The sequence below is a fragment of the Pituophis catenifer genome, unplaced genomic scaffold, assembly GCF_029215685.1.
Source record: "Pituophis catenifer annectens isolate HBS135680 unplaced genomic scaffold, rPitCat1.0.hap2 SCAF_7, whole genome shotgun sequence".
Taxonomy (NCBI): domain Eukaryota; kingdom Metazoa; phylum Chordata; class Lepidosauria; order Squamata; family Colubridae; genus Pituophis; species Pituophis catenifer.
In genome coordinates this window covers 4,609,456-4,637,045 of record NW_027256887.1, presented here as the reverse complement: position 1 = coordinate 4,637,045, position 27,590 = coordinate 4,609,456, and the positions used below count along the sequence as shown (strand labels likewise).

The 27,590-nt window shown below is 44.1% G+C and overlaps 1 protein-coding gene across 1 annotated transcript in view; it reads right to left on the bottom strand.

Moving 5' to 3' along the window:
- Window positions 1–864: 864 nt before the first annotated feature.
- Window positions 865–27,590, bottom strand: part of LAMB1 (laminin subunit beta 1) — a 95,039-nt gene continuing 68,313 nt past the window's right edge. The window contains exons 24-33 of the mRNA XM_070946590.1: window positions 21,118–21,487; window positions 17,465–17,649; window positions 15,175–15,416; window positions 11,891–12,094; window positions 10,180–10,324; window positions 8,954–9,161; window positions 6,784–6,925; window positions 3,585–3,761; window positions 2,461–2,620; window positions 865–1,253 (exon numbers count right to left, since the gene is read on the bottom strand). Of these exons, the coding sequence (XP_070802691.1) occupies window positions 1,120–1,253; window positions 2,461–2,620; window positions 3,585–3,761; window positions 6,784–6,925; window positions 8,954–9,161; window positions 10,180–10,324; window positions 11,891–12,094; window positions 15,175–15,416; window positions 17,465–17,649; window positions 21,118–21,487 (1,967 nt within the window). The 3' untranslated portion in view covers window positions 865–1,119. The remainder of the gene's footprint in view (window positions 1,254–2,460; window positions 2,621–3,584; window positions 3,762–6,783; window positions 6,926–8,953; window positions 9,162–10,179; window positions 10,325–11,890; window positions 12,095–15,174; window positions 15,417–17,464; window positions 17,650–21,117; window positions 21,488–27,590) is intronic.

Sequence of the window (27,590 nt, the reverse complement as noted above, 5' to 3'; positions counted from 1 at the left end):
TAGCACATATGTTCCTCTAGGTGCTCGCTAAGAAAGGATTTTTCAAAATGACCATCAGATCATTAGTATTTCTTATATTATTAACATGCTCTGATGCTAAGGAGTTAGATGTTCTACTCCCTCTTCCCCACCTGAAAAGAACTCTGTTCCAACTGCCAGCGTGGGCAAGGCCAGCTCGTGACTCATCTGGCCTGTGGGGGTTGGAACAGAGTTTAGCCATTTTACTCCCCACCTGACAAGGAGGGAAGGGGATAAGATAGGAGAGGCCTCTGTGGGGCAAGCCTGAGGGAGAAAAAGGGATAGGATAGGAGATGTTTCTGTGGGGCAAGGGTGAGGGAGAGAAGGGAATAGGAGAGGATCAATGCAGCCAGCTGAGGGAGAGAAGGGGATAAGATAGGAGAGGCTCTGTGGGGCCAGCTTGAGGGAGAGAAGGGGGATAGAAGAGGCTTTGGTGGGGCAAGCCTGAGGGACAGAAGGGGATAAAATGGGGAAGGATTTTTTGGGGCAAGACAGGGAGAGAAGGGGATAAGATAGGGGAGGCTTCTGTGGGGCAAGCCTGAGGGACAGAAGGGGAGAGGAGAGGCTGATTGTAACTACTCATTAATTTTCAAGCTGTGTCGATTTATCAAGCCTGATCACATACTTTCGTAGCGATCTTGAAGCAGTTAATTACCTCCACAAAGTTAAAACAGCTCCTTGTTAAAATGTGTGTTTCCCATTTCTCCTGATCGGAGAGTCTCAACTTTCCTCTTCAAAAAGAGATGGTTTGATTGATGGCGCTGGGTGATTCTATTATCGAAAGATTGGGCATCCTCGAGTCAAAATTAAGTGGTTAAAAATCCTGTGTTTGATGCTCGGATTTTTATTAGCAGAATCAAAAGGGTTTAATTGCTCTTTCGGATAATAAAAGTAACATTGGGATGAGGCTAACTAGGGTTAAAAGAGGCATATAGTTGGTTACAAAGTAGTGTTTTATTTTACAAGAGGAGAAAAAAACGCTGGTATCTGGTCAGATTACGACAGGTTCCGTTTTCCGTTGAAGCCCTATCTTCAAAGGAAATATATTTTGTTTGGTTTTTTTTCCCCTCCCCCTTCTTTCGTTTTTCGTTTTCCCGATTTCTAGCAGGTGCTATAAATCGCAACTTTTTGACTAATGGCTTGCAAGAGGCCTCTGACGGTTTCCTCCAGTTCCATTACTTGTTTAGCTTTGTCTTCCAGGATTCTTTGATTTTTTTCATACCTGTCTTCCAGTTCTGCAAGATGAAGAGAACAGGGAACATTTTAGCAGCGACACACGTGGGATAGTTTGAGAAATTCACCCAGATAATAGCAATAGCACTTAGACCACGGGTCGGCAACCTTAAACACGCAAAGAGCCACAAAGGTCCTAACCGGAAGCCCCCCCCCCGCCCCCCATTCAATTCTGGAGCTGACCGGAAGTCCTGTTTCCCCACCGTAGAGTTTCCTCCTAGCGTGGCGTCCTTTTTCCTCTGCCAACTGGAAGTCCAATTCCCCCACCATAGAGTCTCCTCCTAGCGTGGTGGTCCTTTTTCCTCTACCTGTCCTAACCGAAAGCCCTATCAATTATGGAGCCGACTGGTCACAGGGAGCCGCAGCAGAGGGATGAAAGAGCCACACATGCGGCTCCAGAGCTAACGGGTTGCTAACCCCCGATTTAGACTTATATACTGCTTCATAGTGCTTTACAACCCTCTCTAAGCGGTTTACAGAGTCAACATATTGCCCTCAACAACCTGGGTCCTCGTTTTACCGACCTCCGAAGGATGGAAGGCTGAGTCAACCTTGAGCCAGTCAGGATCGAACTCCTGGCAGAATTAGCCTGCAATACTGCATTCTAACCACTGCGCTACCACGGCTTAGAAAGCAATAGCACTTAGACTTATATACTGCTAGAGAGTCAGCATCTTGTCCCTAACAATCTGGGTCCTCATTTTACTGACCTCGGAAGGATGGAAGTCTGAGTCAACCTTGAGTCGGTCGGGATCGAACTCCTGGCAGTCAGCAGAGTCAGCCTGCAATACTGCCTTCTAACTACTATGCCACCACGGCTTAGACAGCAATAGCACTTAGACTTATAATATTGCTTCATAATGCTTCACAGCACCCTCCAGGCGATTTACAGAGCATATTGTCCCCAACAATTTGAAAACTGAGTCGAACTTGAGCCCCATCAGGGTCGAACTCCAGACTGTGGGCAGAGTCAGCCTGCAGTACTGCATTCAAAGCACAGTACCACCAAAGCTCTTTCAAGTATGCAAATCAAATTTTTCTCCCAGTGATTTGGCTTCATTAGAGAGGAAAAAATTCAGCTCCTTTTGATCATGGATGTTTTGCATCGCTAAAAACGCCAGAGGGCAGAAAAAGAGGACTCTCCTATAATTGAAAACAGTCTTTATTTTTTAAAAAGAAAATGGCAACACCTTCCCACCCAAGGCATACCTTTGAGAAGCTGAAGTTTGCTGGTTGCTTGCTCTAACAAAATCTTCGCTTCGTTTTGCAGCTGTTCTGCTTTCTTCCTGGCGTTCGCAGACTCGCCTGTTTTCTTGGCAATTAAGTTTTCTACTGTTTTGTATTTCTCACTCACGCTGTCGTCTAGTATCTATAAGGAGAGAGAGAGAGAAAAAGAAAGAATAAAGAAAGGGAGAGAAAGAAAGAAGGAGAAAAAGTGAGGGAGAGAGAGGAAAGAGAGAAAGAGGAAAGAAAAAAGAAAGGAGAGAGAAAGAAAAAAAGTGAGGGAGAGAAAGAAAGGAAAGAAAAAAGAAAAGGGAGGGAGAAAGAAAGAAGAGAGATAGAAAAAGAGAAAAAAAAAGAAAAAAAAGAAAAAGAACAGAAAGGGAGAGAGAGAGAAAGAAAGAAGAATGAAAAAGGGAGACAAAGAGAAAGAGAAAGAAAGAAAAAGGAAAGAAAAGAAAAAAGAGAAAGAAAGGAAAGAAAGTAAAGAGAAAGAGGGAGAGAGAAAGAAAAAAAGAAAGAAAAAGAGACAGAAAGAAAAAGAGACAGAAATAAAGAAAAAGAGGAAAGAAAAGAGAAAAAAAAGAGAGAGAGAGATGGAAAGTGATTATATTCCCCCAAACGACAGAAATTTTGTCCTTTTGATTAACATCCTTGCCTTTAATACAGGTATTAAAGACTTACAACAGGTCGTTTAAGGACTAACTATTCACAGTTACAACAGACTTAAAAAAATGACTTACAACCTGTCCTCAAAGTTGCTACTACCACCTTCTCCCTGTGGCATCATGATTGCCTTTCTGATGCTTTTTGGCAACCGAGTTGCCTTTACAACCAGTTGCAGCATCCCATGTTCACACGAGTACACTTCATGACCCTCCTAAAAACAGTCGTCAAATTTGAGCCCGGTCGTATGGTGCCTCGTGATTGACAAGTACAACTTAAATAACCACTGAAATTCCGAGCTCCACTGTGGTCCTAAATCGAGGACTATCTATTAGAGCTGTAATGTAGTTTGTGTTTCCCGAACGCAGAACCCCTAAACATCCAAAACGGGGTTTAGAATACAATTTTATCTTGTTACTTGTTACACTAGAGATTTCAATGCTTACTTTTTGAACGTCGGCGGTCGTTTGATTAACCACTGCAATATTTTCTTCTGCGGCTTTGATATCTTCTGCGTTGGTCGCAGCCTTCAGTCTCAGCGTTTCCACGTTCTTCTCTAATTCTGCAATGCGCAGGGTCGCATTTCCCAAACGGTCTTCCACTGAGCCGGTCTCCGATGCAATCTAGCACCGATGAAGGGAGAGGGGGAAAAAAATACACAAATTCCTCCTCAAAATGTTGTGTTTTCAAGATTATTGCAGTCAGTTTTCCAGAATGCAACTTCAGCCTATATTTCGATACACCCTTTTCTCCTTTGGCTTATATGTGCTACTGACAGAGGTGGGTTTCAGTAGGTTCTGACCAGTTCTGGAGAACCGGTAGCGGAAATTCTGAGTAGTTCGGAGAACCAGTAGTAAAAATTCTGACTGGCCCCGCCCCCATCTATTCTCTGCCTCCCGAGTCCCAGCTGATCAGGAGGAAATGGGGATTTTGCAATATCCTTCACCTGCCACCCCCACCAAGCCACGCCCACCAAGCCACACCTACAGAACCAGTAATAAAAATATTTGAAACCCACCACTGGCCACTGAGACAGCAAGTAAATACACCAGTGTTGTGACCTAGGCTTACTGAGTCATTACAAGACACAATTAGTCCCAAATAAACCTATTTTATTGTAACAGCTGAGAATTACGTTCATTCCCAGCTGAGTCCCAATTAGTAGCAAAACAAGTCCTTCGGGATAATCACCAACCTTTATCTTCTTTGACAAATTGTCAAAGGCCTTACTTGGCAAAGCCCCACGAAGTTCAGAAACAAACAAGAGACGCCGACTGGAAACAGAGTTAGCAACGTTGCTTTCCTGCAAAAGGCCCAAGTTCCTTTGTTTCTCTTTTAAGCCTTATGGGAGGGGCCAATCATCTCCTGGCCTTACTCCCGAGTTGTCCCTTTTGCTTTAGCTGCTCTTGCTTTCCGGCAGCTCTGTGCATACGTACACTAGGAACAGGCTCCTCCTGTTCCTCTGCCTTTCTGCTGCCTGACTCTGGAGCAGTGTTTCTCAAACTTGGAAGCTTGAGGATGGGTTGAAGTCCACCCATCTTCAAGCTTCCAAGGTTGAGAAACACTGCTCTGGAGGCTCTGGAGTCCGTGCATCACTCCCAGATGGCCCTGGCCCTATCTCTGCCTCTGACACAGAGCCCTCATGTGGCCCTTCCCCTGACTCCAGGACTGGCCCATGGTTCTCCCCAGCCTCATCACTGTCCGACTCTGCTGCCAGCTCCGCAGGCTGCTGGTGGACCGCAACAACCAGGCTCACACACTATATTTTAGAAGTTGAGGAGCTGAAGGTCCTTCAAAGATCAAGATAATAGCACGGGAAGTTTGATTCTGGTTCAACTTCACAGTTTTGGGGTTAATCCATTCCAGATTTTTGACTAGATTTGCTCCAATATCTCAGGGGCTGCCACCAAGAAGAGAGGAGTTAAACCTATTCTCCAAAGCACTTGAAGGCAGGACAAGAAACAATGGATGGAAGCTAATCAAGGAAAGAAGCAACCTAGAATTAAGGAGAAAGGCTGAGGACAATCAACCAGTAGAACAGCTTGCCACGAGTAGTTGTGGGTCCTTCATCACTAGAGGCTTTTAAGAAGAGACTGGACAGCCATTTGTCTGAAATGGTATAAGGCAGTGATGGCTAACCTTTTTGCCATCATGTGCCAGGAGAGGGGGGGGGCGGGGGAGGGTGCGCAACCCCCTCCACCCCCCCCGCTCCTGGCACATGATGGCCTGGTAGGCCCGTTTTTCTTTCTTACCTCGGTGGGACAGGAAGTGACATTTTTTTGCTGTCCCCAGCCTCCAGAACCTCACTAGGAGTCTCTAGGAGCCTCTCTAGGAGTCTCTAGGAGCCTCTCTAGGAGTCTCTGGAAGCTGGGGACAGGAAAAAACGTCACTTCCTGTCCCACTGGGAATCGGACAATGGGCCCTTTCAGCCTCCGTAGGGCCTCCAAGGGAGTGGGAAAGGCTGTTTTCGCCCTTCCCAGATACACAGAGAGGATCTGGAGCCAGGTAAGAAAGAAAGGCCCTCCAGAGGCAGGAAACAGCCTGTTTCCCTACTTCTGGTGGGCCCAGAAGGCCCGAAAATCAGGTGGCCGGTGCGCACATGCGCCCCAGAGCTGAGCTGGCATGCCCACTAATATGGCTCCGCGTGCCACCTGTGGCACGCGTGCCATAGGTTCGCCATCACGGGTATAGGGTTTTCTGCCTGAGCAGGAGGTCGGACTAGAAGACCTCCAAAGTCCCTTCCAATTCTGTTAACTATTCTGTTATTCCTCATTCCTACCATCCAGTCAGAATCATCAACCACCTCTTTTCTGAATTTTCCCCCACCCCCCTCAAGTTTCCACACTTTAATCTGAACTGGGATTTTCCTTGATGAAACGTAATGTTGAGATTAGCTCGTCAAAATGTTCAGCGCGCACCACAAACCGTTTTGCAAAGGGGAAACGTTAACCTCCAATATTTGAAATCCACAATGACATTTTTTTTTTTTTTTGCTATAATGAGAATGCCCAACCTGTTTTACTTACAGAAATCACCTGTCTTATTTAGATCTCATAGCACGTGAAGAGTAGAGTTTGTGCACAAGAGGGAAGCCAGCAAAAGGAAATACGTGAACTCAGGGGTGGGCTTCAAAAATTTTAGCAAGGGGTTATCTGCCCGGTTGCTGGGTGGGCGTGGGCGTGGTGGGTGTGGCCTAGTCGGCCTCCTGCACTACAGCGGAGAGGGGGGAAGTTTTTGCCCTCCCCGGGCTCCGGAGGCTTTTCTTGAGCCTCCGGGAGGGCGAAAACGCCCTCCCCAGGCTCCAGACGCCCTCTGGAGGCCGGAAATGGGCCTGTTTCTTCCTGAACTTCCGGTAGGCCCGTTTTTCACCCTCCCCAAGCCTCCGCGTGCACCCTGCACTTACCTGTATCCAAAACAGGGGACTCCTGGGAGGGACAGGGCAGGGTGGGCGGGGCCAGTCAGGAATGGGATTTGGGTGTTCTCTGAACTGCACAGAATCTTAGCTAGAGGTTCTCCCGAACCCCTACGAACCCTCAGCAGCCCATCGCTGCAGGAACTGTGCATTTTCCCCTCCCTGGCAACTCAGGAATACCAATGACCTTAGTTCCCCGTTTCCAAATAATTTAGAAAAAAATCTCCACTTACAGAGGCAAGCAAGCCTTGTGTTCCTTCAATATCTTTCTCTGCTAGTTTGATGGCGTCTTCAGCCGTGGTCTGGGCTCTTCCAGCTTCTTCTAGAGCCTGTCTGACCATATCCGCCGTGACTTTCACGTCCGTGGCGCTTTTACTGACCAAGGGACATCGACAACGTTAAGATTCTTTTAAAACAAGGGATCGGTTCCTATTTCGGAGAACCTGTCTCTCTGTTCCAATCTGCTCTGTGTTTTTATTTTCTAGAAATACTTCATGGTCAGCTTAGATCCTGCAAGTCGGTGAGGACATCTGCCCTTCGAATAGGTACAGATTAAAACATCCCAATCCACATTCTTAGTTAGTCTGTCAAGGGGTTCCCTTTACCCTTTAACAGCAGGAATAAGGACAAAAATATACAGGTAGTTTGTAGAGATTCTCAATCATCCAGGTCAGGTCATTGGACTTTCTTGTTTTTCTTTGAAGACATTTCACTTCTCATCCCAGAAGCTTCTTCAGCTGTAACCGGATGGTGGGGGAATGGAAGGATTTATATTCCTTGTAGACAGCTGGTCCTTTGCATCCTTTTAGAGAGCACCCCAATTTTCCTGGTTCCTGCAGTCTGCAATTTTTTTTCAGCTGTCTGCAAGGAGTATGAATCCTTCCATTCCCCCATCATCCAGTCAGAGCTGAAGAAGCTTCTTCGATGAGAAGCGAAATGTCTTCAAAAGAAAAAACCAGAAAGTCTAATTGCCTCCTGAAAAAGCACCTTCGGCACACCCATGACGTGGATGACGGAGAATCTCTACAGACTTTTAGCTATAAAATTTGGGATGAAGATCCTCTGAATGGTGTGGGAGGAAGAATGGATTTCCAGAGGGAAAAATTGCAGACTGCAGGAACCATTTGCACTACTCAGGTGACCCTGAGGAGACAGAGAAATCTCCAAGTGGTCTCAATGACTCTCTAAAAGGATGCAAATGACCAGCTGTCTGCAAGGAATATCAATCCTTCCATTCCCCACCATCCTGTCAGAGCTGAAGAACCTTCTTGGATGAGAAGCAAAACGTCTTCAGAAGAAAAAATAAGGAAGTCCAGTTGCCTCCTGAAAAAAACACCTTTGGGACAAACATACAGATACTTCAGTTTGTTTAGTGTCCGTTCGAAGTTACAACGGCACTGAAAAAAAGGGATTTGTGACTCACATTTATGACGGTTGCGGTATCTCAGGGTCATGTGATCCACCTTTTGCCACCTCCTGACAAGCACATTCAATGGGGGAGCCAGATTCACTTAACAACGGTGTTAGTAACTTCGCAACTGCAGTGAGTCACTCAACAACCGTGGCAAGAGGCGTCGTAAAATAGGGGAAAACTCACTTAACTCACAGAAATGTTGGGCTCAATCGTGGTCGTAAATCAAGAACTACAAAAACTCTATTTTTTGGACTATAAGACAAACCTAAATTTAGAAGAGGAAAACAACAACAAAAAGTTTTTGGCCTCTAGGTGACCCATTTATGGACCTTTTTTTGGCCCTTTTTTCTGCCCTTTTCCAGCCCGTTTTCGGGGCTTTTTCCAGCCATTTTGGAGGCTTTTTTCAGCTCGTTTTTTAGGCTTTTTTCAGACGGTTTTCGAGGCTTTTTTTGGCTGGTTTTCGAGGCTTTTTCCAGCCTGTTTTTGACGCTTGTTCCATCCCATTTTCGAGGCTTTTTCCGGCCTGTTTTTGAGGATTTTCCCAGCCCATTTTTGAGGACTTTTTTGGCCCGTTTTTGTGGCTTTTTCCAGAAAAAACAGGCAGAAAAAAGCCCTGAACAAGGCCGAAAAAAGGCCTGAAAATGGGGCATGTGGAGGCCAAAACAGCCAGCGGATGGGTGGGGCTTCAGCCATATTTGGTTTATAAGAGGCACAGACATTTTCACCCGCTTATGAGAGACATAAAAATGTGTCGTATAGTCCGAAAAATACGGTAGTTAGGTCTCTTTAAGAATTTCAGTCAGACATATTGGGTGAATAGATGTGTCTTTCTCCTTGGAGAAGCTCTGAAAATTGATCCATCTGTCTCCACCAGGGAGATCTACCTCTTCCAAGTTTAATTCCATCCATGAAAGAACTATTTTAGATTTCTGCCAAAAAAAAAAAAAAGTCTACTACAGAAAAAAAAAAAGGTGTTTTTTTTTTCATACCTGGCTTTCTTAGCTTCATCTAACAAGGCCTTCGCCCTTGCGATATCTCCGGCGCTTTGCTGAAGGACACTTTCCACATCTGACAGACTTTCGACGCGGTCTCGGATGTTATCTGCCAGGGTTTGCAGCTGCTCAGGCGTGCTGGGCATCTCCAGGTTGAGAACTTCGTTAGCAACGGCTTCGATGCTATCCAGATCGGCCCCGTCTTCTGTTAGGACAATGAATAGAAACCACTGAGTGACACGACGGAAGATGGAGCCTAGTCCTTAACTTTTCAGACTGAAATGTCAAATTGTTGAAGGAACAATTAACCAGTGGAACAACCTGCCTCCAGAAGTTGTGAATGCTCCAACACTGGAAGTTTTTAAGAAGATGTTGGGTAGCCATTTGTCTGAAGTGGTGTAGGGTTTCTTGCCTAAGCAGGGGGTTGGACTAGAAGACCTCCAAGGTCCCTTCCAACTCTGTTATTCTATTCTATTCTATTCTATTCTATTCTATTCTATTCTATTCTATTCTATTCTATTCTATTCTATTCTATTCTATTCTATTCTATTCTATTCCATTCCATTCCATTCCATTCCATTCCATTCCATTCCATTCCATTCCATTCTTCTCCCAAGAGCATGAAGCAGACTCCTCGTCCCGATAAAACCTCTTTTATTTAGGTTAAAGGGAAATTCCTCTCCAGCAAAGTCCCAGCAAACAGTCTTTCATGAGATTTCACATCTACAGACCTTTATCAGGCTTGGAGAGCTGCCAGGCTGATATCTTCCAAACGCCACGCTGTAGCAGCAATTACTTAGCAAGAAGTCAGGAACAGGTCTCCACCCTCATGAATTGAACTAATTATCTCCTGCAAACTCCCCTCCCCTTTTGCTCCTCTTTATTCCCTATGGGAGGGGGTCATTCACCATCATCCACCTGTGGCTTTACTCCTGAGTCGACCCTTGTTCTTTAGCTGTTCCTTTTGTCTGGCAACTCTGTGCATGCACACATCGGGAACAGGCTCCAGCTGTTCTTCTGCCCCACTGATATCCTACTGCGAAGGCAGCTGATAACTCAACAGAGCCTTCCCCAGACTCCAGGACTGGCCCATGTTCCTCCCCAACCTCCTCACTCTCTGAGTCTGCCACCAGCTCTGCTGGCCGCTGGCTGGCCACAATAGAAAGCCCCCCTGCAGAGAGATGCATACCAGTCGCCTTAAGCCACCTTAAAATAATACTTACTCATTAAAAAATCTCGGATCTGGTGAATCAGATTTCTGAGGTCCTTGTTGCTCCGGTCTACCTGCTCCTTGGTGGCGTTAGTCTTCAGCAAAACGTCTTGCGCGTTCTGCTTGGCCTCGTCAGCTCTTTGCTTGGCTTCCGAAACCTAAGTGAGGTAAGCAGGCATCTGTTTACGATGGCTAGCAAATTCCGTCTCTGGTTGCAAATAAATACCGACAGAGACCTTAACGGATTCTGAAGCTCCAAGAGCTTGACAATTCTCAACCAAACGATGTTGAGACTCTAGAAAGAGCGCAGAGAAGAGCCACAAAGATGATTAGGGGACTGGAGGCTAAAACACACGATGAACGGTTGCAGGAACTGGGCATGGCTAGTCTAGGGAAGAGAAGGACCAGGGGAAACATGAGAGCAGTCTTTCAATATTTGGGGGGCTGCCACAGAGAAGAGGGGGTCAACCTATTTTCCAAGGCACCTGAAGGCCAGACAAGGAATAATGGATGGAAACTGATCAAGGAGAGATTCAACCTGGCAATAAGGAGAATTTTTCTGACAGTGAGAGTAATCAACCGATGGAACAGAAGTTGCCTTTGGAAGTTGTGGGAGCTTCATCTCTGGAGGCTTTCAAGAAGAGACTGGACTGCCATCTATCAGAAATGGTGTAGGGCTGTGATGGCGAACCTATGGCAGAGTCTTCTCTGTGGGCACGCCAGCTGTCACCCAAGCCCAGCTCCACCACGCATGTGTGCGCACCTCCCGCCGGCCAGCTGCTCTTCAAGTCTCTGTCGCGGATGCATAGGGGGCAGGGGGCATGCGCGGCGGGCACTTGCATTGCATTTTGGGGGGGTGTCAGGTTTTCAGGTTGTCTTCAAATAAATTGCATCGCAAACAAAGTCTTTTATAAAACAAACTTCCATTTTATTAAGCACAGCACTTTTTACACCGACTCGTTGCAGCCGGCACTGACGTGCCGACCCAAAACCCCTCCTCTTCCTTCCCCCACTCCTCTGCATTCATTGGCCATCTTCCCAATCATTCACCCCTAATATACTGCTCCAATTCAAAGAATTTCCCCCCTCCCATCCATCTCCTAGGGGACATTATCTCCAGAGGAAATAAGTAGGTGAAAGGCAACTGTCCTGTTGCAGATGCCTGCATTCTCCTTCTTATGTCAGCACTAGGATAAATGCATCTTGACGTGGTGACAGGATGCCTGCCAGGGGTGGGTTCTATTTACCTTTACTACTGGTGTGCAACGGGATCGCGCGCGTGCAAAGCAGACGCGCATGCCTTGCTTCTGCGCATGCACAGAAGCTACTGCACATGCGCAGATTGCCGATGATGACATCCGGGACAGTGGGCAGGGCCTCCCGCCAGTTTTACTACCGGTTCTTGTGAACCGGTCCAAACCGGGGGCAACCCACCACTGGTGCCTGCCCCCTCCACCCAGTTTTGGGACTGGAAGACTTCATGTACCAACCTGGAAGCCAAAAATGGGTGGGGGGGCAGGGTGCATCCGTGGGGGACACACACGCATGTGCTGGGGGGGCGGGGCACATGCACGGGGGACGCTCGCATTGCATTTTGGCCACTGGCCACCAAAAAAGGTTCACCCATCACTGGTGTAGGGTCTCCTGCTTGGACGGAAGGCTGGACTAGATGACCTCCAAGGTGCCTTCCAACTCTGTTATTCTCTTATACTTTCAATAATTACCATTTTGGAAAGCTGTTCCACCTCCGCCAGAGCGCTCAAGATGTCTCGGTCAAAATCGATGGCTTTCTGCCAGGCGGTGTTGGCCACCGTCACTAGACCTTCACACCCGGGCCCTCCACATTTCTTCACCCCATCTTCAGTTTGGCAGCTCAACCCACCACAAGGGGAATCTGCACAGGAAGACCCCGGTGGAGTCCCGCACATCTGTAGTGGAAAGGAAGTAAAAATGAAAGGTTATCACTTTCCAAACATCGAAGAGCCAAGTCCTTAAAAGCTGTTCTGCCCCAGCTACGATCCCCAAGGAACACAGCACGCACAAAGTTTGTACAAAACTTAATTTACTAAAATAACTCAGTCTTTTTCAAAACAAAGGCTGTTAATAAACTTTCTTAATAGCCTACGAGAATCCTAAGATAAGGTAATCACAATCTTACTAGGGTTGGCAGAAAGCCCAGAAGCAATTTGCAGAGAATCCAGACGCGAAGGAGAGTGAACTAAAGTTGTTCCCTACAACTTGCTTCAGTTGGCGTTCCTCCTTAAATAGGCTAAGGGAGGGGCCAATTAGACCTCCTCCTGAGGAGCCACTCCGGCCTTTTGGCAGCTCTGCGCGCCCGTGCATCGAGAAGAGGCTCCTCCTCTTCTTCCTCTTCACTTATGGGAGCTTCTGAAGGCCCTGGTTGAATCCCCGCCTCTGGCACCACATCTTCTCCAGCCTCCTCATTGTCTGACTCAGGTGCCAGCTGCACAGGCTGCTGGCGCAACACCACACCAGCCTCCTCGCTGTCAGAATCAGCTACAATCCGCACAGGCCGTGACGGGCCACAACAAAAGCGCTACAATACTCAACTTATAACAGTTCATTTTGTAAGGACACGGCCCTGAAAAAATGTGATTGGTGACCATTTTTTTCACACTTAATGGGCCATGGCAGCACCTCCGTAGTCACATGGTCAAAACACCTCTGTAGTCACGTGGTCAAAATTCAGAGGGTTGGCAACTGGCATGTCTTTATGACGGTTGCAGTGTCCCCCCAGAGTCACGGGAGCAAATTTTGCGACCTTCAGACGAGCAAAGTCAAAGGGGAGTTTCGCTGAGCAACCGTGTAACAGCTTTACAGCTGCAACGATCCACTTAACAACCGCGGCAGGAAAGATTGTAAAATGGAACGGTCTCCCTTAGTGACAGAACCGCCTCGCTTAACAAGCGTCTCCCTCTTAAGGTTGTAGGAAAAAAAAATGCTTTTAAAAGTAAAAAAAAAAAAAAAAGTTGGCCATGCCCACCCAGCCACATTACTCCCCGCCCAACCACGCCCACAAAATAAGCCACGCCCACAGAACCGGCAGTAAAAAAATTTAGAACCCACCCCTGATTATCTTGAAACTCAAAAAAAAAAAAAAAAAAATTGGTGTTATTAGCCGTCAAACCTCAAAAATACACTTTTCCCAAAAGGTTTCCACAATTTTGGCCACTGCTATCATCCATCCATTTTTCAAAACCGTGTTTACCTCTTGGCATGATGTTTGAATTTACACTCATTTTTTATTACTCGGTGGCTCACTTTCTACTTTGCTTACATTTTTGCTTTGTTTTAAACTTGGGTGGTTAGAAGCCCGATCTAAGATCTCCCTTCTGGAAATGTTCAGTGATAAAGACTAAAAAAATGCAGATATAAATAAATATTCCTGGGTGGGCCCTTCTACTACTTTTTTCTATTTTCTGCCACGAGGTGGGTGGTAATTGGGGATATGGTCTTCCCTGCTGAAACGCTGCATCTCTGGAATGTATTTTGGCACCAGGAGGAAATAATCTTTGTCTGATCAGGTTTCTAGGTATAATCCTAAAATTTTATGTACTCTGCTGGTTCAGTTCCCAGCTTTGCTTTTCAGTACATACTCTTTTATCTTTCTTAAAATAATTCTTGCTGTTAAAATTCGGAGAGATTCCGAAAACTCTCAGATCAATACAGGTAGCCTTCAATTTACGACCACCATTGAGCCCAATATTTCTGCTGCTAAGAGAGACATTCCTTAAAGGAGTTTTGTCCTGTTTTGTGACCTCTCTTGACACAGTTGTTAAAGTTGTGAAATTAGTAACACAGTTGTTAAAGCCAAGCCGGCTTCCCCTTTGGCTGCGTTTGTCAGGAGGTCGCAAAATTTGATCATACGACGGCGGGACATAGCCGCCGTCATAAAGAGGAGTCAGTTGCCAAGCGTCTGTATTTTGATCACGGGGCTGCTGCAACGGTCGTAAGTGTGAAAAACAACGTCCAAAAATCTTAGTTGCCTTTTGAAAAAGCACCTTTGAGATGACCATGATCTGAGAATCTCCATAGACATTGACCAACCTATTAGTGTAAGTGGTGGGGAAACAAAACAGCCACTTCACAAACGCATGGCACAACATAGGAGAACAAACCCATCAGGACTAGATTCAGAGTCCATCTGCATTTGAAAGACAAAGGCCACTCTTTCGAAGAGAGCAAAGGCCACATTTTGGATAGAGAGGACCACTGATTTGAAAGAAGAGTCGAAGAGGCCAGCTACATCAAAACTGAACAGCCCGCTCTCAACAGAGGGGGAGGGATACGACATCATCTATCTCCAGTCTACAACACAGTCCTTTCAGTAGTTCCAAGAAGGCTCCACACCCATTTGCACTACTCGGGTGACCCTGAGGACACAGACAAACCTCCAAATGGCCTCAACGACCCTCTAAAAAAAGATTGAAATTGTATAGCTAAAGGACTGTAGAGATTCTCAGTCATCCAGGTCATGGTTGACCCAAAGGTACTTTTTCCAGGAGGCAACCGGACTTTCTGGTTTTTTTTCTTTAAAGACATTTCGCTTCTCATCCAAGAAGCTTCTTCAGCTCTGACTGGATGGTGAGGGAATGGAAGGATTTATATTCCTTGCAGACAGCTGAAAAAATGGCAGATTACAGGACCAGGAGAACTGGGGTGCTCTCTAAAAAGAACGCAAATGACCAGCTGTCTGCAAGGAGTATAAATCCTTCCCTTCCCCACCATCCAGTCAGAGCTGAAGAAGCTTCTTGGATGAGAAGCGAAACGTCTTCAAAGAAAAACCAGAAAAGTCCAGTTGCCTCTTGGGGGGGAAAAAAGCGCTTTTGGGACAACTATGATCTGGATGACTAAGAATCTCCAAAAACATCTCATCTATATACAACATTTTTTTTCTTCCTTCCTAACACTGATTCCCTGTTCGTTTAACCCTTCCCACTCATCGCCTGCGTCTGAGCTCAGCTACGGCCTTCACGGGGGTGCCTACCTTCTCCGACACTTCAGCCAAATCCAGACTTTGCAGCTTGCCCCCCAGTTCGTCCAAGAGACGGGACTGCTCTTCCTGGGTAGCCTGGAAGGTGGCCGCCGTCTCGTTGATCAAACTCTCCACTTCTAGGCGCATTTCGGCAGACTGTTCAACGAGGCTGCCGGGAAGCAAAACTGAGGCGTTTGCTCTTTTTTCTGCCTCCAGCGACATCTGGAAATATTTGGTGATACTGTCCAAGGCGCCTGAAAGCAATCAGAAGGGAAACCGGTTGAGCATCTGTGTCCGAACTGGCTTTACGGCGTTAATACAGGTAATCCTTGACTTACGACCCCAAAGGAGCCACAAATTTCTGTCACTAAGTGAGACACAGGGGTGGGTTCTACTTACCTTTAGTACCGGTTTGCAATGGGATCGTGTGCGTGCGAAGCAAACAGAGATTCTTCTGCACATGCGCAGATCGCCTATGATGATATCCGGGGTGATGAGGGGAGCCTCCCGCTGGTTTTACTACCGGTTCTTGCGAACCGGTCCAAACTGGGGGCAATCCACCACCGATGATGAGACAACTATTAAAGTGAGTTTTGTCCCATTTTATGATCTTTCTTGCCCATGTTGTAAAGTGAATCGCTGCCGTTTTAAGCAATTAACACGGTTATTAAGGGAATCAATGGCTTCCCCATCAACTTGGCTTGTCGGAAGGTTGCAAAACGGGGATCACGTGACCCCCGAGACATGGCGAACCGTCATAAATACAGCTAGTCCTCAACCTATGAACACAACGGAGCCCAAAATTAATGTCGCTAAGTGTGACGTTTGTTAAGAGAGTTTTGCCCCATTTCATTACCATTTCTTGCCATCGTTGTAAAGTGAGTCGCTGCAGTTGTTAGTCACATGGTTGTTAAGTGAATCTGGCTTTGCTCATCAGAAGGACGCAAAAGAGACTGTCATAAATATGAACCGGTTGTGAAACATCCGAATTTTGATCACATGACCACGGGGATGCCGCAACGGTCACAAGTGTGAAAAACAGTCCTAAGTCACTTTTTTCAGTGCCGTTGTAACTTCGAACAGGTCACTAAACGAATGGTTGTAAGTTGAGGATTATTCGTTTGGAATAGCGGTCTATGAAATTAAATGCACAAATTAAATGCATTTGTGGACTATGCGCTGGGAAAATTGGATGCTTCGGTACCTGTACCCCGAGAATGTGGATTTTGGCGATCATGAGGATATATCCGAAGAACCAAATCTTCCTTTCTTATGTATAGCACAGGGTGAAATATTGTATATGTTGTATGTAATGTTAGTAATTTAAAATATAAAATGAATAAAAAAAATAATACAAAAAAAAAAAAGAAATTAAATGCACAACGCGGCCATAATTAAGCAAGGCCAATGGCCGCCTTCTTCTCCTTCTTGTGCCATATCCGTCATCGGACATTGGCGATCATGTTGGCTATCCTATTTTAATCTAGAGCCGCACAAAAAAAGTGCTGCTGTCAGGTTTCGAGGTCGTCTCAAATAAATTGCATTTCAAACAAAGTCTTTGATGAAAAACTCCCATTTATTAAGCACGACATTCTAACTCCGACTCCATCGCAGCCAATACTGACTTCCAGACCCAAAACCCTCCCTTTCCCAAACTTTGATTGCCAACCTTTGTCAGACTTTGATAACTTACTAACTTTGATAAGGGCCCTTTGCACAGGAAGCCTGCATTCTTGAAAGGGGGTGGTTTGGAATTAAACAGTGTTTGCGAAGCTTGGTGTGTGTCACATTCTCTGAGAATCCGAAGCTGGGGCAAAACAGTGTGCATGCGTATGCCGGCCACCTGGTCTTCACATGTGCCGAAGACCGAAGACCAGCTGGCCAGAAACTGTAAGAGCAGCTGGCGATGGCGCGCTTGCCCACAGAGAGGGCACTGCGTTCGCCATTATGGTTTCTTCAAGTGGCTTTCTGTCAGAGACCAACTCTCCACTCCGTAGATCAGGATAGAAAAGATGTAGCATCTCTCAGGCCTGATTTTTAATCTCAGCCTTATGTCGTGACTCCAGAAGACCCAAAGGCCAATGAAGCTTGTTCCACCGAAATCCACGTGATTTTCATGATTTAAAATATTTTCACCGCTTCTCAAGCCAGGTCCTCCCTAAAACCTTCCTAAAGTTTGGGTTCGATTCTGTTCAATGTTTGCGCAATGTAGCTGCTTGAGGTTCCCGCCCACAGTTTCCTTTCTTATGAAAAGCCAGATTTTACCCCCCCACGGAAATCCCTTGAGGTCTAAAGTACAAACCTCGAATATCCGAGATTTTTATGAACTCCAGCTGCTCAGCAAGTTCTTTCACAGCGTTGTGTAAGCTCTTGGCATCGGCCTCCAAAGCTGTCAGTCCGGCCTCCGCGATGCTGCTTTCGTTCGCCACATTAGAAATCTTTTCCTCCACTTCAATTACCTTTTGGGCCACATCTGCTTTCAGCTTCCTGCGAACCCAAGAAAACTTCCATTAATAGGAATAGGAATAGGAATAGGAATAGGAATAGGAATAGGAATAGGAATAGGAATAGAATAGAATAGAATAGAATAGAATAGAATAGAATAGAATAGAATAGAATAGAATAGAATAGAATAGAAGAATAGAAAATATGGAACGGAGTAGAGTAGAGTAGAGTAGAGTAGAGTAGAGTAGAGTAGAGTAGAGTAGAGTAGAATAGAATAGAATAGAATAGAATAGAATAGAATAGAATAGAAAATATGGAATGGAATAGAATATGGAATGGAATAGAGAATAGAATAGAATAGAATAGAATAGAATAGAATAGAATAGAATAGAATAGAATAATAGAAAATATGGAATGGAGTAGAGTAGAGTAGAGTAGAGTAGAATAGAATAGAATAGAATAGAATAGAAAATATGGAATAGAATAGAATAGAATAGAATAGAATAGAATAGAATAGAATAGAATAGAATAGAAAATATGGAATGGAATGGAATGGAATGGAATGGAATGGAATAGAATAGAATAGAATAGAATAGAATAGAATAGAATAGAATAGAATAGAATAACAGAGGTGGAAGGGACCATGGAGGTCTTCTAGTCCAACCCCCTACTTAGGCAGGAAACCCTACACCACTTCAGACATATGGTTATCCAACATCTTCTTAAAAACTTCCAGGGTTGGAGAATTCACAATTTCTGGAGGGAAGTTGTTCCACTGATTAATTGTTCCAACTGTCAGGAAATTCCTGCTTAGTTCTAGGTTGCTTCTCTCCTTGATTAGTTTCCACCCATTGCTTCTTGTCCTGCCCTCAGGTGCTTTGGATAATAGCTTGACTCCCTCTTCTTTGTGGCAGCCCCTGAGATATTGGAACACTGCTATCATGTCTCCCCTAGTCCTTCTTTTCGTTAAACTGGACATACTCAATTCCTGCAACCGTTCTTCATATGTTTTAGGCTCCAATCATCCCCTAATCCTCTTGGTTGCTCTTCTCTGCACTCTTTCTAGAGTCTCCACATCTTTTTTACATCGTGGCGACCAAAACTGAATGCAGGATTCCAAGTGTGGAATACTTACCAAGGCATCATAAAATGGTATTAACACTTTACGTGATCTTGATTCTATCCCTCTGTTTATGCAGCCCAGAACTGTGTTGGCTTTTTTGGCAGCTGCTGCACACGGCTGGCTCCTATTTAACTGGCTCCTATTTAAATTACTGCAAAAGCTGATGGGAGTTAGCAGAGATGGCTAAATGGACTGCATTAATCCAAGAAAACAAAACAAAAAAAAACAACAACCCACAATTACAGTTGTCGTCCTTGACATACAACAGTTCATTTCGGGACCGTTTCGAAGTTACAACGGCGCTGAAAAATGTGACTTACGACCATTTTTCACACTTAGGGACATTTTCTACACTTTTCTCTTCTCTTTTCCCTCCCCTATTTTTCCTATTATTTGCTTTTGTATTTTTTAAAATTATATATTAATAAGTAATAAAAAGGATCATATAGATACATATAAGAAAGAAAACTTCCATTACTGCAATGGAATGCAAACACGGTTAGCCGTGAATCTAAACACATATTTCGAAAGATTTCCCATCTTCCCTAATCAATTAGATTACGGGTAGTTCTCAACCTACGACAATGGAGTTCAAAATTTCCATTGCTAAGCGAGACGGTTGGTAAGTGAATCTCGCTCCATTTTACGACCACTGTTTTAGTGACTCTCTGCAGCTGTTAAGTGAGTTACATGCTTGTTAAGTGAATCTGGCTTAAGGTTGCAAAAGGGGACACCATCATAAATATGAGTCGGAAGTTGCCAAACTTCTGAATTTTGATCATGTGACGCTAGGGATGCTGTAGGTGTGGAAAAACGGTCTTAAGTCACTTTTTTCAGTCCCCTTGTAACTTTGGTCACTAAACGAACTGTTGTAAGTTGAGGACTATCCCTATTTTGTTACGGCGTTTTTCCTCATAGATGGGGTTTATTTCAGGGTTGGGTTTTTTTGTTAACACAAAGCGGGAAAAAAAGCTTGGGAAAACAGCACACTTCTGTAAGATTTAACCATCTGCATTCCAAACAGCTGCCGTAATGGACTTGAATATTGCCAATTACGTATGTTATATTGGCTCGTGGGCCCGTCCCTAATTTGTTTCATGCCCCGTATAATAAACCGTCTGTGTTAAGAATATTTTTCACAGGCTGCAAGACAAACGTATTCTGTGAAGGGGAATGTTGCACAATTCCCCTTCACAGAAAGTCTTTTTAAAGTCTCCAGAAAGTCTGAAAAAGACGCCATCGCAGAAATATTAGAGAAATGGCTGGGAAGCAGATTTACTCCAAGTGGGAGTCGGGACAGATTGGACACCACTAAGTCTCTTAACTCCACTTCCCAAGCTCTGCCTGCCCGACTCCTGCATAGACAGATTTACCAATCTTGCCATTTTGCTCTCCCAGTTAAAAAGAGGAACAAGAACAAAAACAAGAAGAACAAGTATGGAGCAGAACAGAATAAAAAATAGAATAGGAGAGAATAGAACAGAACAGAATAAAAAATTAGAAGAGAAGAGAAGAGAAGAGAAGAGAAGAGAAGAGAAGAGAAGAGAAGAGAAGAGAAGAGGAGAATTATAGAATAGAATCAGAAATAGGAATAGGAATGAGAAGAGAAGAGAAACAGGACAGAATAGAACAGAAACAGAACAGAAGAGAAACAGACAGAACAGAATAGAAAATAGGAAGAGAAGAGAAGAAGGACAGAATAGAACGGAAACAGAACAGAAACAGAACAGAATAGAGCAGAACAGAATAGAGTAGAATAGAACAGGATAGAAACAGAACAGAAACAGATCAGAAACAGAACAGAATAGAAACAGACAGAACAGAACAGAATAGAAAATAGGAATAGAAGAGAAGAGAAGAGAAGATTAGAGAAGAGAAGAGAAGAGAAACAGGACAGAACGGAACAGAAACAGAACAGAAACAGAGCAGAGAAGAGTAGAGTAGAACAGGACAGAAACAGAACAGGATAGAATAGAAACAGAACAGAACAGAATAGAAAATAGGAATAGAATAGAATAGAAAAAGAACAGAATAGGAACAGAACAGATTAGAAACAGAATGGAATGGAATGGAATGGAATGGAACGGAACGGAACAGAACAGAACAGAACAGAACAGAACAGAACACTTTATTCAGCCAAGTGTGATTAATCACACAAGGAATTATACAAAATCCATAAGACCATCTCTTTGCTATCTCTCAGGTACCCTTATCATTTCCATTCAAGTTCACGATAAACATTCTCGACCGCCACGTTTCCACCCTTTCTCCCTCCTTTCTCCCCAAGTTCTCCTTAAAACCATTCAACGACCGCAACGCACTCCCTTCTCCGTGGTCGAACTAACAGCAGGCAACGTGTTCCTGATGGCATAGTGGGCCCTACTTACTCTGCTTCTTCGAAGAGGTCACCGATGTTCTTAAGGGGCTCGGTCGCCGGATTTTGAGCAATGATGCTTTTGATCTCGTTCAGCTTCTCCTCCACCGAGTTGAGGGTCTCTCGGTAGGGGCCGCTCACCCCCGTGATCTTCAGGACTTTGGCTCTTTCCAGGAATCTGTGTGTCTTGTTGGTCAACTCGGTGACGATGACGTCCCAGAGGGCAAAGCACTGATGGCAAGGAGCACAGTCTGGAAAGGTTCCGGAGTAGCCTCGGGTGCATTTGTCGCAACGGAGACCTTCCATGCCTTCCTTGCAGATGCACTGCCCGGTTGACCGGTTACATTGGAGAGTCTCGATGCCTCGTGAATCACACTCACAAGCTGAACGAGAGAGAAATAAAAAATTTTTAGCCCTGCAAACCTGGAGTGTGGAAGCCACTATTATCAACCCGGAATGAATATAAGAAGTACAATTTTCTTAAACTGGACTATCTCAGAACGAATCTTAGAATAACAGAGTTGGAAGGGACCTTGGAGGTCTTCTAGATTAACCCCCTGCTTAGGCAGGAAACCCTACACCACTTCAGACAAATGGTTATCCAACATCTTCTTAAAAACTTCCAGTGTTGGATCATTCACAACTACTAGAGGCAAGTTGTTCCACTGATTAATTGTTCTCACTTTCAGGAAATTTCTCCTTTTCTCCTTGATTAGTTTCCACCCATTGCTTCTTGTCCTACCCTCAGGTGCTTTGGAGAATAGCTTGACTCCCTCCTCTTTGTGGCAGCCCCTCAAATATTGGAACACTGCTTTCTTCTTTTTTAAAAGTTTTTTATTAATAGTACAAAATTAAAAAAAAAAACATTGGACATAGATATGACATCATTGGATCCAAACATCTTCCGTCACTTTGCAATAATATTAGTACTCATATCAACATATAGTTCTTAAACTTTGTTCATTATTCAAACATAATATAATATTAATAATTTTCCCCTTATTTCTATATATTTATTCATCTCTAAACATACATTTATCTATAATAACATCTATACTTTTATTCAAACACTGTACATTTGTCTTGGCTACCCCTCTTGTTATCTATCCAATCATAAAATATTGGAAGACTGCTATCATGTCTCCTCTGGTCCTTCTCTTCATCAAACTAGACATATCCAGTTTCTGCAACCGTTCTTCCTATGTTTTAGCCTCCAATCATCCCCTAATCCTCTTGGTTGCTCTTCTCTGCACTCTTTCTAGAGTCTCCACATCTTTTTTACATCGTGGCAACCAAAACTGAATGCAGTATTCCAAATGTGGAATACTCACCAAGGCATCATAAACACTTCACGTGATCTTGATTCTATCCTTCTGTTGATGCAGCCTAGAATTGTGTTGGCTTTTTTGGCAGCTGCTGCACACAGCTGGCTCCTATTTAACTGGCTCCTATTTAAATTACTGCAAAAGCTGATGGGAGTTAGCAGAGATGGCTAAATGGACTGCTTTAATCCAAGAAAAAAAAAATATGGAGAATAGCTTGACTCCCTCTTCTTTGTGGCAGCCCCTGAGATATTGGAAGACTGCTGTCATATCTCCCCTAGTCCTTCTTTTCATCAAACTAGACATACCCAGTTCCTGCAACCGTTCTTCATATGTTTTAGTCTCCAATCATCCCCTAATCCTCTTGGTTGCTCTTCTCTGCACTCTTCCTAGAGTCTCAATATCCTTTTTACGTCGTGGCAACAAAACTGGATGCAGTATTTTTTTTTTAAATTTGATTTATATGCCGCCCTTCTCCGGAGACTCAGGGCGGCTTACAATGCGTTAAGCAATAGCCTTCATACTTTTGAATATTCATACAAAGTCAGCTTATTGCCCCCACAATCTGGGTCCTCATTTTACCTACTTTAGAAAGGATGGAAGGCTGAGTCAACCTTGAGCCTGGTGAGATTTGAACTTGCAGTAATTGCAGGCAGCTGGTCTTAATAACACTGTTAATAACAGTGCTTTAGTCTGCTACGCCACCAGGACTCTTCCAAGTGTGGCCTTACCATGGCATTATAAAGCGGTATTAACACTTCACGTGATCTTGATTCTATATCATATCCCATATTTAGGTCATCTGGATATTCCTTCAAAACACTACAGCCAGTCCTCAACTTACAATCATTTATTTAGTGACCGTCCACTCAACGAATGGTTTGTGAAGAGCCGTAGACACAGGAACTACGAGGAATGGACTCAAGAGCATCTCAAGCCAGCATCTATTCACACTGACGTAAATTCCCATTCAGGTATCCATTACTGGAGGTTTTCCAGAAGAGATTGGATAACCATTTGTGTGAAGTGGTGTAGGGTTTCCTGCCTGAGCAGGGGGTTGGACTAGAAGACCTCCGAGGTCCCTTCAAACTGTGTTTTCCTTCATTCCCCTCTCTGACTTGAGAATGTGAAAGAAAGACTTTAGATACAAGCGGTGGTCCCCTCATTTGGTAGACTTTCATGTTTCCAATCAAGTGAAGACTTTAAAATGTTGGACTTAAAAATTGGTATGGAGGAGTATTTTCTCTCTCCAATATTTTCGACGTGGAAAATCAGAACTTATCATAATGTTAATAGCAATAGCACGTAGACTTATATATACTATTCACGGTGCGTTACAGCCCTCTCTAAGCTGTTTACAGAGTCAGCCTAGTGCTCCCAACATTCTGGGTCCCCATTTTACCGACCTCGGAAGGATGGAAATCTGAGTCAACTTTGAGCCGGTCAGGATCGAACTCCTGGCAGTTAGCAAAATTTGCCTGCAATACTGTACTCTAAACACTGTATGGCAGAGATACCAATAGCACTTAGACTTATATACCACTTCGTAGTGTTTTACGACCCTCTCTAAGCGGTTTATAGAGTCAGCCTCTTGCCCCCAACAATCTGGGTCCTCATTTTACCCACCTCGGAAGGCCAAGTCAACCTTGAGCCGGTCAGGATCAAACTGATGGCGGTCGGCAGAGTTAGCCTGCAATACGGCATTCTAATCACTGCGCCACCAGGGTTTACATTGGTTTCATTCAGATTTCTTTTTTCTTACACAATTTTTTAATCTAAGTCTCAGTTGTGAGCGCAGTTTACGGTCCACTCAGATCGATGGCAAAATTTCCACCCGTGGAAATGATTTTAGGTCACATTCATCGGAGTGAATTGCAAAAGAGAAATTTGCAAGCCACAGGAATTTTCTTGTTTAGTCTACCCGCGAACAGCCAGATCGGATGAAAACAAAGCTGCAAAAATGCTACCGCCTAAAAACTTTGTTTGTTAAACAAAGACCAAAACAAATGTGACTCTGGCTTCCCACCCCCTGTGTGAGAAATACCAGTTGTTGTGCGGACGTACTCCGAAGGAGATCATAAGCATAGCTGTCTGGTTTGTTTGCAACCCAACAAGACAGACACAGACTTCAGAGGATCATTAGAACTGCAGAAAAAAAACATGGCTACCAGCCTGCCTTCCATGGAGGATCTGTATATTGCACAAGTCAAAAAGAGGGCTGGGAAAATATTTACAGACCCCTCGCATCCTGGACATAAATTGTTTCAACTCCTACACCCTCAAAACAACGCTATAGAGCACTGCACACCAGAACAACTAGACACAAGGACAGTTTTTCCCCGAACGCCATCACTCTGCTAAACAAATAATTCCCTCAACACTGTCAAACTATTCACTAAGTCTGCATTACTATTACTATTAGTCTTCTCATCGTTCCTATCACCCGTCTCCTCCCACTTATGACTGTATGACTGTAACCTTGTTGCTTGTATCCTTACAATTTATATTGATATTGTTTCCTGATTGCTTATTTGTACCCTATGACTATCATTAAGTGTTGCACCTTATGATTCTTGACGAATGTATCTTGTCTTTTTATGTACACTGAGAGCCTATGCACCAAAGACAAATTCCTCGTGTGCCCAATCACACTTGGCCAATAAAAAAATTCTATTTTATTCCAAAGCATATATGCCAACATTCAGATTTTCTTTGACATCCGGCAAATTAAAGCTATTAGAAATGCAGTGCCATCGGAGCAGCAAATAATTCAAAAAATTTACACACGTGCAGAAATGGATAGACTAACGTTGAAATTGAAAGATAAGGAAGACACAAAGTACTTTAAGATATGAGACAGTTGGTATGAGTGGATAAACCAATGGAAAAGAAAGTAAAGTCAAAATTTAGTTTGGAATTAAAAGTAATAATTATACACAGTCATTAAGGGAAAAATGAGGGAAAATTAGGTTTGTATATATGTGTACTTATATACATTATATATACTTTGTTTGTTGTTTGTTGATATTGTTGATTGTATTTTAAGGTTGTGAATGTTTTATATAATTTTATTCTTTTTTTAAATTTAATAAAGTTTGTTTTTAAAACAAAAAAAAAGAAAAGAAAAAGAAATGCAGTGCCTTCTTCATAAAGGCACTGCATATAAATTTATCGTATGAGGGATAAAATTTATCGTATGAGGGAGTTCATAAATCCTTCAGGGAGTCCTTCTGAAATTTTATTTTCAAGTTTCCGGTTTGCAAGTCCTGGATTGTGGAAGCCAAATCTCCAAATGGTTGAAGTTCTCATAAGAAACATGACATGACCAAGGGAGGAAGGGAAAAAAAAAATCACCATTTATTTAAACATATTCACATTCTTTAGCCCGGTTTGTAAAAGGCCATTTAAAGGAGCAAATTACCTCAAACAAAACCCGGTTCCTTTGTGGAGAATTTGATCAATTGTGAGGGGGAAGAATGCAAAACAGAGAGGGAAAAAAGCAGTTGTGCAATTTTAACAAAGTGGCTTTTTTGTTCTCCGAAATAAAAGTGCTTTATTTTCTTCAAAGCCCCTTCAGCATCCCCAATGTGAATGGTTGGCTATGGAATGTATCTCCCCTCTGGCAATTCATTTGGCTTTGAACATTAGGTCTGGGGGGTGGGTGGGGGTGGACATTGGGGGTGGGTGGGGAGGTCCCACTTAACCCTTAAATGTTTGGTTTTTGGAAACACCGATCCATCAAATTCCCAAGCTGGGTCTAACAAACATTGGAGCCATCAGCTGAAGATCTCTTGGAGATCCCCAAGTCCATCAGGTTACATCTCCTTCTGGCTGTTTGTTTGTTTGTTTGTTTGTTTGTTTGTTTGTTTTATTTATTTATTTATTTATTTATTTATTTATTTATTTATTTATTTATTTATTATTTGAATTTCTATACCGCCCTTCTCCTTTCGGACTCAGGGCGGTGAACAGCCAAAATAAAAACATTTATACATAAAGTACGATTAAAATAGATTTAAAATAATTAAATTTGGCCCATAGTTTAAAATTTATCGATTTAAAATCCATATCAAAATTTAAAACCAACCATAAAATCATAAAATCAAGAGAGACCGGCTAACTGAAAGAGATGAGTTTTTAGGGCCCGACGAAAAGTCCGGAGGTCGGAGATCACTCGTATCTCTGGGGGCAGGTCGTTCCAGAGGACAGGTGCCACCACAGAGAAGGCTCTCCCCCTGGGGATCGCCAGCCGGCATTGTCTAGCCGACGGCACCCTGAGGAAGCCCTCTCTGTGGGAGGCTATTGGTGGCAGAAGGCAGTCCCGTAAGTACCCTGGCCCTAAGCCATGGAGTGCTTTAAAGGTGATCACCAACACCTTGAAGCACACCCGGAAGTCCACCGGGAGCCAATGCAGCTCGCGCAGGAGTCACATGGGAGCGCCCCATTGCTCCCATAATCCCCCGCTTTTATTGTTTTTATAAGTAACTCAAGAGGGCAAGACGTATCCAACATACCTCCCTTTTCCTATTTTCCCCACAACAACAACCTTGTGAGGTGGATTGGGGAGAGAGAGAGAGAGAGAGAGAGAGACCGAGAGAGAGAGCGCGCGACTGGTTCAAGATCACCCAACCAGCTTTCGTGGCTAAGGTGGGACTAGAACTCTCGGTCTCCTGGTGATTGGCCCAAAGTCACCCAGCCGGCTTTCATGGCTAAAGCGGGACTAGAACTTTCGGTCTCTTGGTGATTTGCCCAAAGTCATCCAGTCAGCTTTCATGGCTAAGGTGGGACTAGAATTCACAATCTCCTGGTGATTGGCCTAACATCACCCAGCCAGCTTTCATGGCTAAAGCGGGACTAGAACTCTCAGTCTCCTGGTGATTTGCCCAAAGTCACCCAGTCAGCTTTCATGGTTAAAGTGGGATTAGAACTCTCAGTCTCCTGGTGATTGGCCCAAAGTCACCCAGCCGGCTTTCATGGCTAAGGTAGGACTGGAACTCCCCATCTCCTAGTGATTGGCCCAAAGTCACCCAGTTAGCTTTCAATGGTTAAAGTGAAACTAGAATTCACGATCTCCTGGCGATTGACTCAAAATTACCCAACCAGCTTTCGTGACTAAGGCAAGTAAAACGTATCACTCATCTCCTGATGACTGAGCTAAAGTCAC